The 12701-nt window shown below is 43.5% G+C and overlaps 1 protein-coding gene across 1 annotated transcript in view; it reads left to right on the plus strand.

The window, feature by feature from the left end:
* Positions 1–9041, plus strand: part of LOC115148547 (solute carrier family 22 member 4-like) — a 41108-nt gene extending 32067 nt beyond the window's left edge. The window contains exons 6-10 of the mRNA XM_029690521.1: positions 7430–7530; positions 7944–8158; positions 8251–8433; positions 8588–8723; positions 8814–9041. Of these exons, the coding sequence (XP_029546381.1) occupies positions 7430–7530; positions 7944–8158; positions 8251–8433; positions 8588–8723; positions 8814–8883 (705 nt within the window). The 3' untranslated portion in view covers positions 8884–9041. The remainder of the gene's footprint in view (positions 1–7429; positions 7531–7943; positions 8159–8250; positions 8434–8587; positions 8724–8813) is intronic.
* Positions 9042–12701: the final 3660 nt, after the last annotated feature.

Here is a 12701-nt window from a genome sequence, read left to right on the forward strand (position 1 = left end):
AGTGGAATTTTATTCCACAAAAAGAAAAAGTCTTTCTCCAGTTTAGGGGGTGGGAAAATCCATTCATGGTTTTCCTTCTGCTCTGTCCACTCCAGATCCACCTCCTGTGGGTTAGGCCTGTAGCACAAATCAATTATGTGCAGTACAATGCCACACATTTAACTGTGAATATATGGTCACAATAAACCAGAGTCTACTCATTAAAATGAGAAATCCGTTTGTTAAATTCCAGTCCAATGGAAAATAGTTCAACTGTGAATGTCCCTGTTACTCCAGTCCGTGTTTTCCATCAATGATGTGGCCAGAGCTCTGCCCCTTTCCCAGTTTCTGACATCCTCCCCCTCAACCCACCTTCCTCTATTTCCTTCACTGCCTCAGCATATGACAACTTCTGCTCTACTCTAACCCTGGAAACCTCAACCTGCCTCTCTTGCACGAGATATTTCTGATCCCTAGCTCCATGGGCACTCCTACAATTAACACATTCCACTACTTTCCCCAATACTACACATTCCTTTGTCTCATGCCCTTCTGCACATTTCTCACACCTTGGACCCTCTCTCCTACACACTGCTGCCACATGCCCATAAGCTTGACACCTGTAACATCTTAACGTATTCGACATATACGCTCGTACAGGATAACTTATATCCTAACTTCACCTTGTCAGGCAAAGACTCAACTTAAAAACTCAAAAGAACAGACAATGACTCTTCTGTTTCCCCACCGTCTGTGTCGCATCAAACGTCAAGCATCACATACACTGGGAATCTTTGCCCTCAGCTGGTAAACGTTTTATATCTACTGTTACCCCAGTTATCACTGGATCCCTTTTCTTGAGAACGATACAATTCACTTTTCTTGCCCCCATTCGTTTGACTTCGAGCGCATTCTTCCTCTGCCCAACAGAAACACAAACAATTATCACTAGACCACTTCTTGTTATCCTCACCGATTCCACATGACCCAACTCTTTTTTCACCCACTGTGAAACCACAAATGGATCAGCCAAAAGGCAAGTGTTCACTTCTTCCATGAACTTCACTCCTACTGTCATAGACTCTTCTTCATCCTGATCCTCGGTGCATACCTTGGTCTCCGATAACTTTAACGCACCTACCACCTCCAATACTTCACCCTCATTCACTTCCATTTCTCCTCCTGTCTTCAGCTCCCTCTGCTTACACTTTCTACCATTCTTTTTTGACAAACCATCTCCCTTTTTTCCCCCATTATTATCGCTCACCCTCTTCTTCCCTCACTCTCTTAGACCTGTTCTCCCTCTCTTTTTCCCTCCATTCCTCTTCCATTTTCCAAGTACACATCTCCTGATGATAATACTGCCGCTCGATCCCTGACACGCATCTTGTACTCCATTTTCCCCCTGACCCCATAATGACAAAATTAGATTTTTTTAAGTGGATGTCTTTCTGGCTTCAAAGCACATACCACCGTCATTCGCTGCCTCCATGCTGTTTCTGAAAGGCTTTAAATACAGGTTTCAATCTGCAGTGAACCAATGGGAATAACCCTAAATTACTGTACTTGTATTCTCGCGAGTGGGGGGGTCAATCAGATGTGAGTTGCTGCAGTTTTCTCCCGTTGTTACACTCCTGTGAATCCAGTCAGTGACAATCCAAAGCAAACCGTAAGTGAAATCACACAAAATGCGCAGACAAAAAAATTAGTGAGAGCAAGCCATTTCCTGGTAGAATTCAAAACATTTTATTTAGTCATGTCATGACTCCACTTTTCGCCGCCTGTCCTCGTGTGCACTTTGCAACTACTTCAGGCCCATTTATTTTACTCACTATTGGAGTTGGGAGGGGTGTCTTCCAATGATCCTCCTTGGTGACCGTCTGGGGTGTTGGACATCTGTCTGCCCCTGGTTCTCCACCGGGGTCTCTCATCAGGGGCATGCTCTGGAGTAACTTCCTCTGTTCCATAGCATCAGCCATTGATAAGCCATGGTTTGGATTTTACCATATTTCCCTTCAGAGCACACTGGCTTAGTCTACCTTTGGGCATCCTTCCCCACTTTTCCACAGGCAGAGGTAGATTTTTCAGGGGGTAGATGCACCATCTATGGATGTATGAAAAGTGTTATTGCACACTTGTTCAGGTTAAGATGTTGCACCCACCTCGACTGCCCTTTCCTTTCCTGTGTGTGGTAGGGTTTGCGTCCCTTCTTGCAAGATGCCCTGCCTTCAGGGAGTGTCTTCTGCCGCACACATCTTCTACACGCTGAGGCCCACACCCATAGATCCTTTTCCATCTGGGACCAGTAGTAGCGTCGACTGAGGGCCGACAGCATCTTGGCCATTCCAACATGGCCATTTCTCCCATGGATTTGGCTGCATACCGATGCTTTTCCGGGTCCAAAACCCGACGAGTGAGTACCCCATCTTTGAGCTCTAGACTAGCCCACTCCAATAGGAGGCGGCGCACAGCTGCAGTCTCCCAGTTATTTTCTTCACCAGCAGGTCTTGCCCCTTGGGCAACATAGGGGTGTAGACGTCTGAGGGTGGGATCTCATTCTTGTCGCTCCTCCCAGTGCTCAGGGTCCTGGCCCATTTGGACAATGTTCACCATGGTTGGTTCTGTTTGACAAATGAGAGGTACCAGAGCATCCCAACACTATCCAATGACATTCATTCCTAATATGTGTAGATTCCCAAGGTTATGAATTTGATTTCTTGAAATCACAAATTCTCTGTTCCTCAACACCAAGGTCCCCACCTTTACCTCTGCCAGCACATACCCTACATAGGGGATTTGCAAACCATTTGCTGCACTCAACGTCAGCTGACCAAGGTCCTCCTTGGGGCCAATCTCCCGCGAGGGTATTAAAACAAGCTTCTGTCATCAGGGTACGTTGAGATCAAGTATTGATTAAAAGGGTCACACTTCTTCCATTTGAATGAGTTCAACTTCAGGGCATGTGCCTACCAAACTTGGCCTGTAGGTACAGTCTTGCTTGGGCCCTTCAAGCCTTCTCCAGTCACCAGGCCCGTGGTCTCTGGGCTTAGTAGTTTAAAGGCTGCTCAGTTGCTTTATTGACACTTTCCTCATCCATATGCCCACTGGCTCTGTACTCACAGCTCGATCTCGCTGAGATTCGAAGTCCTCGTAGCTCTTCTCGGATGGTTTGGCTCAGGTCTGTCATCTGCTCCTTAATGTCAGCTCTTCATTCACCCTGGTTTTGGTGTCTAGATTGCTTGATCACTGATACACATGTAATCTCGCCTTCCTACTCGTTGCCATGGCCATCCTCCTAAAGTTATAGGACAACTGCACAGCTGGTCAAAGGTGAGCTCAGCAAGGTAAAGGACCTACTCTTTTCTTGGACCTACTCTTTTCTCTGTACATATCGATGATGCCGCTCTTGCTGTTGGTGATTCTCTGATCCACCTCAACGCAGACGATACCATTCTGTATACCTCTGGCCCTTCCTTGGACACTGTGTTAACAAACCTCCAAACAAGCTTCAATGCCATACAACACTCATTCCGTGGCCTCCAACTGCTCAGAAATGCAAGTAAAACTAAATGCATGCTCTTCAACCGATTGCTGGCCGCACCTGCCCGCCCGCCTAGCCTCACTACTCTGGACGGTTCTGACTTAGAATATGTGGACAACTACAAATACCTAGGTGTCTGGTTAGACTGTAAACTCTTCTTCCAGACTCATATTAAGCATCTCCAATCCACAATTAAATCTAGAATCAGCTTCCTACTTCGCAACAAAGCCTCCTTCACACATGCTGCCAAACATACCCTCGTAAAACTGACTATCCTACCGATCCTTGACTTCGGCGATGTAATTTACAAAATAGCCTCCAACACTCTACTCAGCAAATTGGATATAGTCTATCACAGTGCCATCCGTTTTGTCACCAAAGCCCCATATACTACCCACCACTGCAACCTGTACGCTCTCGTTGCTTGGCCCTCGCTACATATTCGTCGCCAAACCCACTGGCTCCAAGTCATCTAAGTCTTTGCTAAGTAAAGCCCCGCCTTATCTCAGCTTACTGGTCACCATAGCAACACCCACCTGTAGCATGCACTCCAGCAGGTATATTTCAATGGTCATCCCCAAAGCCAACACCTCCTTTGGCCGTCTTTCCTTCCAGTTCTCTGCTGCCAATGACTGGAACGAATTGAAAAATCACTGAAGCTGGAGACTTATATCTCCCTCACAAACTTTAAGCATCAGCTGTCAGAGCAGCTTACCGATCACTGTACCTGTACACAGCCCATCTGTAAATAGCACACCCAACTACCTCATCCCCATATTGTTTTTTTGTTGTTGCTCTTTTGCACCGCAGTATCTCTACTTGCACATCATCACCTGCACATCTATCACTCCAGTGTTAATGCTAAATTGTAATTATTTCGCCACTATGGCCTATTTATTGCCTTACCACCCTAACCTTACTACATTTGCACACACCATACATAGATTTTTCTATTGTGTTTTTGACTGTACGTTAATCCCATGTGTAACTCTGTGTTGTTGTTTTTGTCGCACTGCTTTGCTTTATCTTGGCCAGGTCGCAGTTGTAAATGAGAACTTGTTCTCAACTGTTCTACCTGGTTAAATAAAGGTGAAATAAATAAAAATTGTAGAAATGATAAAGATTTAAGTGCCTTTGAACGGGGTAAGGTGGTAGGTGCCAGGGGTACCAGTTTGTTTCAAGAACTGCAACGCTGCTGTTTTTATTTAAGCTCAACGGACTTTGTAGAGTGATGTGATGAATCACACTTGGTCCTCAATACCAACATGACCAAAGAGATGTGCATAGACTTCAGGAAGCAAACAACACCCACCTCTGCAACATCTACTGTATCAGAGGTCAGATTATAGAGATTGTAGAGGTATACAAATATCTGGGTGTCCTCTTGGACAATAAGCTTCAGTGAAGTAAATGCATAGACCTGATCTACAAAAAGAGTCAGCAGACACTGTACTTTCTCGAAAAGCTGGGATCTTTTAAAGTTGACTGTACTATACTGAGTCTGTTCTACGAATCTTTCATTGAGAGTATTTAAACTGTTTATTGTTTGTTGGTTTGGCAATGCCACTGTCAGCCAGGAAAATATGAATGAATATTCCTACAGCAAACAAGGTACTTGGAGTCAAACTGAGAGGCTTGGATAATATCTTTAAGGTCAGGGCCCTCAGCAAGGCACACACAATCCTTTTAGACCCAAACCACCCCCTGTACCTGGACTTTGAACTACTCTACTCTGGCTGCAGGTATAGGGCACCCCTCCCCCCTCCCCGACAGGAAGAAAAAACTAGGCAATCATTTGTACCAGGTGTGATATCCCTCCTAAACAGCTCGGGCTGAAGTTCTTATCCACCAAGTAAGCCCAGCAGGCTAGTCCCTTTCATTGGTATATACTGTATGTAGCTGTTATGAACTTGTATTGTCAATTTATTTTCTATCGTATTTAAACTCACTTCAAACATGTACATGATTTCCCCATGGGGACATTAAAGTATGTAAAGCAAGATTAAAAAAAAGCCCAGCCAACTTGACACATCTGTGGGAAGCATTTGAGTCAACATCCCGGTGGAACGCTTTCGACTCCTTGAAGAGTCCATGCCCCGACGAATTGAGGCTATTCTGAGGGCAAAAGGGGGTGCAACTCAATATTAGGAAGAAGCATCTAATGTTTCGACACTCAGTGTATATATATGTATATACAGTTGAAGTCAGAAGTTTACATACACTTAGGTTGGAGTCATTAAAACTCGTTTTTAAACCACTCCACAAATTTCTTGTTAACAAACTATAGTTTTGGCAAGTCGGTTAGGACATCTACTTTGTGCATGACACAAGTAATTTTTCCAACAATTGTTTACAGACAGATTTTTTCACTTATAATTCACTGTATCACAATTCCATTGGGTCAGAAGTTTACAAACACTAAGTTGACTGTGCATTTAAACAGATTGGAAAATTCCAGAAAATGATGCCATGGCTTTTGAAGCTTCTGATAGGCTAATTGACATAATTTGAGTCAATTGGAGGTGGACCTGTGGATGTATTTCAAGGCTTACCTTCAAACTCAGTGCCTCTTTGCTTCACATCATGGGAAAATCAAAAGAAATCAGCCAAGATCTCAGAAAAAAAATTGTAGACCTCCTCAAGTTTGGTTCATCCTTGGGTGCAATTTCCAAATGCCTGAAGGTACCACGTTCATCTGTTCAAACAATAGTACGCAAGTATTAACACCATGGGACCACACAGCCATCATACCGCTCAGGAAGGAGACGCATTCTGTCTCCTAGAGATGAACATACTTTGGTGCGAAAAGTGTAAATCAATTCCAGAACAACAGCAAAGGACCTTGTGAAGATGCTGGAGGAAACAGGTACAAAAGTATCTATATCCACAGTAAAACGAGTCCTATATCGACATAACCTGAAAGGCCGCTCAGCAAGGAAGAAGCCACTGCTCCATAACCGCCATAAAAAAGCCAGACTACGGTTTGCAACTGCACATGGGGCAAAGAACACCATCCCAACCGTGAAGCACGGGGGTGGCAGCATCATGTTGTGGGGGTCCTTTGCTGCAGGAGGGACTGGTGCACTTCACATAATAGATGGCATCATGAGGATGGAACATTATGTGGATATATTGAAGCAACATCTCAAGACATCAATCAGGAAGTTAAAGCTTGTTCGCAAATGGGTCTTCCAAATGGACAATGACCCCAAGCATACTTCCAAAGTTGTGGAAAATGGCTTAAGGACAACAAAGTCAAGGTATTGGAGTGGCCAACACAAAAACCCTGACCTCAATCCTATAGAAAGTTTGTGGGCAGAACTGTAAAAGTGTGTGTGAGCAAGGAGGCCTACAAACCTGACTCAGTTACACCAGCTCCGTCAAGAGGAATGGGCCAAAATTCACCCAACTTATTGTGGGAAGCTTGTGGAAGGCTACCCAAATCATTTGACCCAAGTTAAACAATTTAAAGGCAATGCTACCAAATACTAATTGAGTGTATGTTAACTTCTGAACCACTGGGAATGTGATGAAATAAATAATAAATAAAAAAATAAAAAAATAATTCTCTCTACTATTATTCTGACATTTCACATTCTTAAAATAAAGTGTTGATCCTAACTGACCTAAGACAAATCATTTTTACTAGGATTAAATGACGGGAATTGTGAAAAACTGACGTTAAATATGTTTGGCTAAGGTGTATGTTAACTTCCGACTTCAACTGTATGTAAAATGTCATGGGGTGTCATGAGACACAATCCGTGTCTCAAGACAAGTCTTAGAAATGTCTTAGAAATGACACAGGGGATGGCTGAGTATGAATTTACTCTTAGCAAATGTCAACCATTATGCATTTTGCTTTTATAAATGATGTATCCTGATGATGACTTACCCACATATCTCCAGGTAGAAGATGCTCTGGCCATGAAGGACATGAAACACAACATTCTGGATGTCATGAGGAGCAGCAACATGCTCTCAATCACTGTTCTGTGTTCCCTTCTGTGGTAAGTCCTGGCATCTGAAGTCCTACACAATCTCAATGGCTCTGAATATGACTTTGTGCCTGTTCATCATGCTCATTATTTTATTTATTTATTTTATTTCACCTTTATTTAACCAGGTAGGCAAGTTGAGAACAAGTTCTCATTTACAATTGCGACCTGGCCAAGATAAAGCAAAGCAGTTTGACAACATACAAAAACACAGAGTTACACATGGAGTAAAACAACATACAATCAATGATACAATAGAAAAAAATACAAAAAATAAGACTATATACAATGTGAGCAGATGATGTGAGATAAGGGAGGTAAAGGCAAAAAAGGCCATGGTGGTGAAGTAAATAAAGTATAGCAAGTAAAACACTGGAATGGAATGGTAGATTAGGCTCTGTATCTTTGATTTCCCTTCTCTGCAGGATGATAATCTGCTGTGGTTACTTCGCCCTGATTTTGAACACCTCCAACCTCAATGGAAATCCCTATATCAACTGCTTCCTGTCTGGAGTTGTAGAAGTGCCAGCCTATTTCATCGCCCTGGTGCTGCTCAGATACTGTTCCAGACACTTATGCCAGTCCTCCACTCTCTTCCTAGGTGGCACTGTTATTCTCTTCATTAATATTGTCCCCACAGGTAAAATGAATTGACAGTCTCAGAGGGAGTCTCATTTACAGATATTTATAGACATCACCCAATTTACACCTGGCTGTCTCTCTATGTTTCAGATCTCCCAGGATTGGCCATCTTTCTGGAGATGGTGGGGAAGTTTGCCATCACCGCAGCATTCTGTGTGGTGTACTCCATCACGACGGAGCTCTTCCCCACCGTGGTTAGGAACATGGCTATGGGGACGTGCTCCATGGCCGCACGCATAGTCACCATCCTCTCCCCCTTCATCATCTACCTCGGTAAGACCTGACTCACAGTCCCTTTCTTTGTTCAGTAGAGATGAACAAGATTGAGCGGACGTAAAATTGACAATGTCTCTCACTGTGAATTTGCTTTGCTGATATTCAGACCCCTCCCTTGGTACTGAACACGTCTTCATTTTTTCATTTGCAGGAAATAACTACAAGTACCTCCCATATATATTGATTGGTAGCCTGGCAATATTTGGGGGTCTGTTCTGCTTCATTTTACCTGAGAGTTACGGGAGGGTGTTGCCAGAAACCATCTCACAGATGCAACAAATCAAAGGGTGAGTTTGACTGACCGTCCTTCTTTATGTCCATCCGTATATATATGAATGAAGAATTGTTTCAAATACGTGTTTTTGTCTTTTCTACAGGTGTCGATGCAACACAGACCAAGACACCAAAAACATTGATAGAAAATCTGAGTTTCGGGAAGGAGTCTAAATTGTGAATCTTGTTCTATTATAGAATTTTTTTCTCTTGTGGTGTATTAAAACTACAAAACAGTATTCTGGTTTATAATTATTAGCTATCTTTATCTTTATTAAATTGTACAGTGCATTCGGAAAGTATTCAGACCCCTTGACTTTTCCGCATTTTGCTACATTACAGCCTTATTCTAAAATTGATTAAATCGTGTTTTTTCCCTCATCAATCTACACACAACATCCCATAATGGCAAAGCAAAAACAGTTTTTTTTTTGGTTGAAAAAGATACCAACATATACTGAAATATGATATCTCCAAAAATGTTCAGAACCTTTACACAGTACTATGTTGAAGCACCTTTGGCAGAGATTACAGCCGTGAGTCTTCTTGGGTATGATACTACAATCTTGGCACACCTGTATTTGGGGAGTTTCTCCCATTCTTCTCAGCAGATCCTCTCAAGATCTGTCAGGTTGAGCGTCGCTGCACAGCATTTTTCAGGTCTCTCCAGAGATGTTCGATCGGGTTCAAGTCCGGGCTCTGGCTGGGCCACTCAAGGTCATTCCGGGACTTGTCCCGAAGCCACTCCTGCGTTGTCTTGGCTGTGTGCTTAGGATCATTGTCCTGTTGGAAGGTGAACCTTCGCCCCAGTCTGAGGTCCTGAGCGCTCTGGCAAAGGTTATCATCAAGAATCTGTCTGTGCTTTGCTCTGTTCATCTTTCCCTTTAATCCTGACTTGTCTTCCAGTGACTGCCGCTGAAAAACATCCCCACAACATGATGGTGCCACCACTATATGCTTCACCGTAGGAATGGTGCCAGGTATCCTCCAGACGTGACTTTTGGCATTCGGGCCAAAGAGCTCAATCTTGGTTTCATCAGACCAGAGAATCTTGTTTGGTCTGACAGTTCTTTAGGTGCCTCTTGGCAAACTCCTGTCTGTCATGTGACTTTTACTGAGGAGTGGCTTCCCTCTGGCCACTCTACCATAAAAGCCTGATTGGTGGAATGCTGTAGAGATGATTGTCCTTCTGGAAGTTTCTCCCATCTCCACAGAGGAACTCTGGAGCTCTGTCAGAGTGGCCATCAGGTTCTTGGTCACCTCCTTGACCAAGGCCCTTCTCCCCAGATTGCTCAGTTTGGCCGGGCGGCCAGCTCTAGGAAGTCTTGGTGGTTCCAAGCTCTACGGACAATTCCTTTGACCTTATGGCTTGGTTTTTGCTCTGACATGCACTGTCAACTGTGGGATCTTATATAGACAGGTGTGTGCCTTTCCAAATCATGTCCAATCAATTGAATTTACCACAGGTGGACTCCAATCAAGTTATAGAAAAATCTTAAGGATGATCAATGGAACAGGATGCACCTGAGCTCAATTTAAAGTCTCATAGCAAAGGGTCTGAATACGTATGGAATAAGGTATTTCAGTTTTTTTATTTTTAATAAATCCCAGAAATCTTCCAAATGCACAAAAAGCTTATTTCTATCAAATTATATACACAAATTTGTTTACATCCCGGTTAGTGAGCAGTTCTCTTTTGCCAAGATAATCCATCCACATGACAGGTGTGGCATATCAAGATGCTGATTAAACAGCATGATAATTGCACAGGTGCACCTTGTGCTGGGGACAATAACAGGCCACTCTAAAATGTGCAGTTTTGTCACACAACACAATGCCACAGATGTCTCAAGTTTTGAGGGAGCATACAATTGTCATGCTGACTGCAGGAATGTCCACCAGAGCTGTTGCTAGATACTTTTATGTTGTATTCTCTACCATAAGCCTCCTCCAATGTTGTTTTAGAGAATTTGGCAGTACGTCCAATCAGCCTCACAACCGCAGACCAAGTGTATGGCATCGCCTGTGCGAGCGGTTTGCTGATGTAAACATTGTAAACAGAGTGCTCCATGGTAGGGTTATGGTATGTGCATGCATAAGCTACTGTACGGACAACGAACACTATTGCATTTTATCGATGGCAATTTGAATGCACTGAGATACCATGACAAGATCCTGAGGCCCATTGTCGTGCCATTCATCCGCCGCCATCACCTCAGGTTTCAGCATGATAATGCACGGCCACGTGTTTCAAGGATCTGTACACAATTCCTGGAAGCTGAAAGTGTCCCAGTCTTTTTATGGCCTGCATAATCACCAGACATGTCACCCATTGAGCATGTTTGGGTTGCTCTGGATCGATGTGTACAATAGCGTGTTCCAGTTCCTGTCCAGGAATTTTGCACAGCCATTTTTTATTTTATTTATTTATTTTATTTCACCTTTATTTAACCAGGTAGGCAAGTTGAGAACAAGTTCTCATTTACAATTGCGACCTGGCCAAGATAAAGCAAAGCAGTTCGACAATATACAACAACACAGAGTTACACATGGAGTAAACAACATACAGTCAATAATACAGTAGAAAAAAATAAGACTATATACAATGTGAGCAAATGATGTGAGATAAGGGAGGTAAAGGCAAAAAAATGCCATGGTGGCAAAGTAAATAAAGTATAGCAAGAAAAACACTGGAATGGTAGATTTGTAGTTTGAAGAAAGTTCAAAGTTCAAATATAAATAATATGGTGCAAAGGAGCAAAATAAATAAAATAAATAAATACAGTAGGGGAAAAGGTAGTAGTTTGGGCTAAATTATAGATGGGCTATGTACAGGTGCAGTGATCTGTGAGCTGCTCTGACAGCTGGTGCTTAAAGCTAGTGAGGGAGATAAGTGTTTCCAGTTTCAGAGATTTTTGTAGTTCGTTCCAGTCATTGGCAGCAGAGAACTGGAAGGAGAGACGACCAAAGGAGGAGTTGGCTTTAGGGGTGACCAGAGAGATATACCTGCTGGAGCGCGTGCTACAGGTGGGTGCTGCTATGGTGACCAGTGAGCGGAGATAAGGGGGGACTTTACCTAGCAGGGTCTTGTAGATGACCTGGAGCCAATGTGTTTGGCGACGATTATGAAGTGAAGGCCAGCCAACGAGAGCATACAGGTCGCAGTGGTGGGTTGTATATGGGGCTTTGGTGACAAAACGGATGGCACTGTGATAGACTGCATCCAGCTTGTTGAGTAGGGTATTGGAGGCTATTTTGTAAATGACATCGCTGAAGTCGAGGATTGGTAGGATGGTCAGTTTTACGAGGGTATGTTTGGCAGCATGAGTGAAGGATGCTTTGTTGCGAAATAGGAAGCCAATTCTAGATTTCACTTTGGATTGGAGATGATTGATGTGAGTCTGGAAGGAGAGTTTACAGTCTAACCAGACACCTAGGTATTTGTAGTTGTCCACAAATTCTAAGTTAGAACCGTCCAGAGAAGATATGCTGGATGGGCGGGCAGGTGCAGGCAGCGATCGGTTGAAGAGCATGCATTTAGTTTTACTTGTGTTTAGGAGCAGTTGGAGACCACGGAAGGAGAGTTGAATGGCATTGAAGCTCGTCTGGAGGGTTGTTAACACAGTGTCCAAAGAAGGGCCAGAAGTATACAGAATGGTGTCGTCTGCGTAGAGGTGGATCAGAGATTCACCAGCAGCAAGAGCGACATCATTTATGTATACAGAGAAAAGAGTTGGCCCAAGAATTGAACCCTGTGGTACCCCCATAGAGACTGCCAGAGGTCCAGACAGTAGGCCCTCCGATTTGACACACTGAACTCTGTCAGAGAAGTAGTTGGTGAACCAGGCGACGCAATCGTTTGAGAAACCAAGGCTACTAAGTCTGCCGATGAGGATGTGGTGATTAACAGAGTCAAAAGCTTTGGCCAGGTCAATGAATACGGCAGCACAGTATTGTTTCTTATCGATGGCGGTTACGATGTCGTTTAGGAC

Source organism: Salmo trutta, chromosome 15, assembly GCF_901001165.1.
Source record: "Salmo trutta chromosome 15, fSalTru1.1, whole genome shotgun sequence".
NCBI classification, from domain to species: Eukaryota; Metazoa; Chordata; class Actinopteri; order Salmoniformes; family Salmonidae; genus Salmo; species Salmo trutta.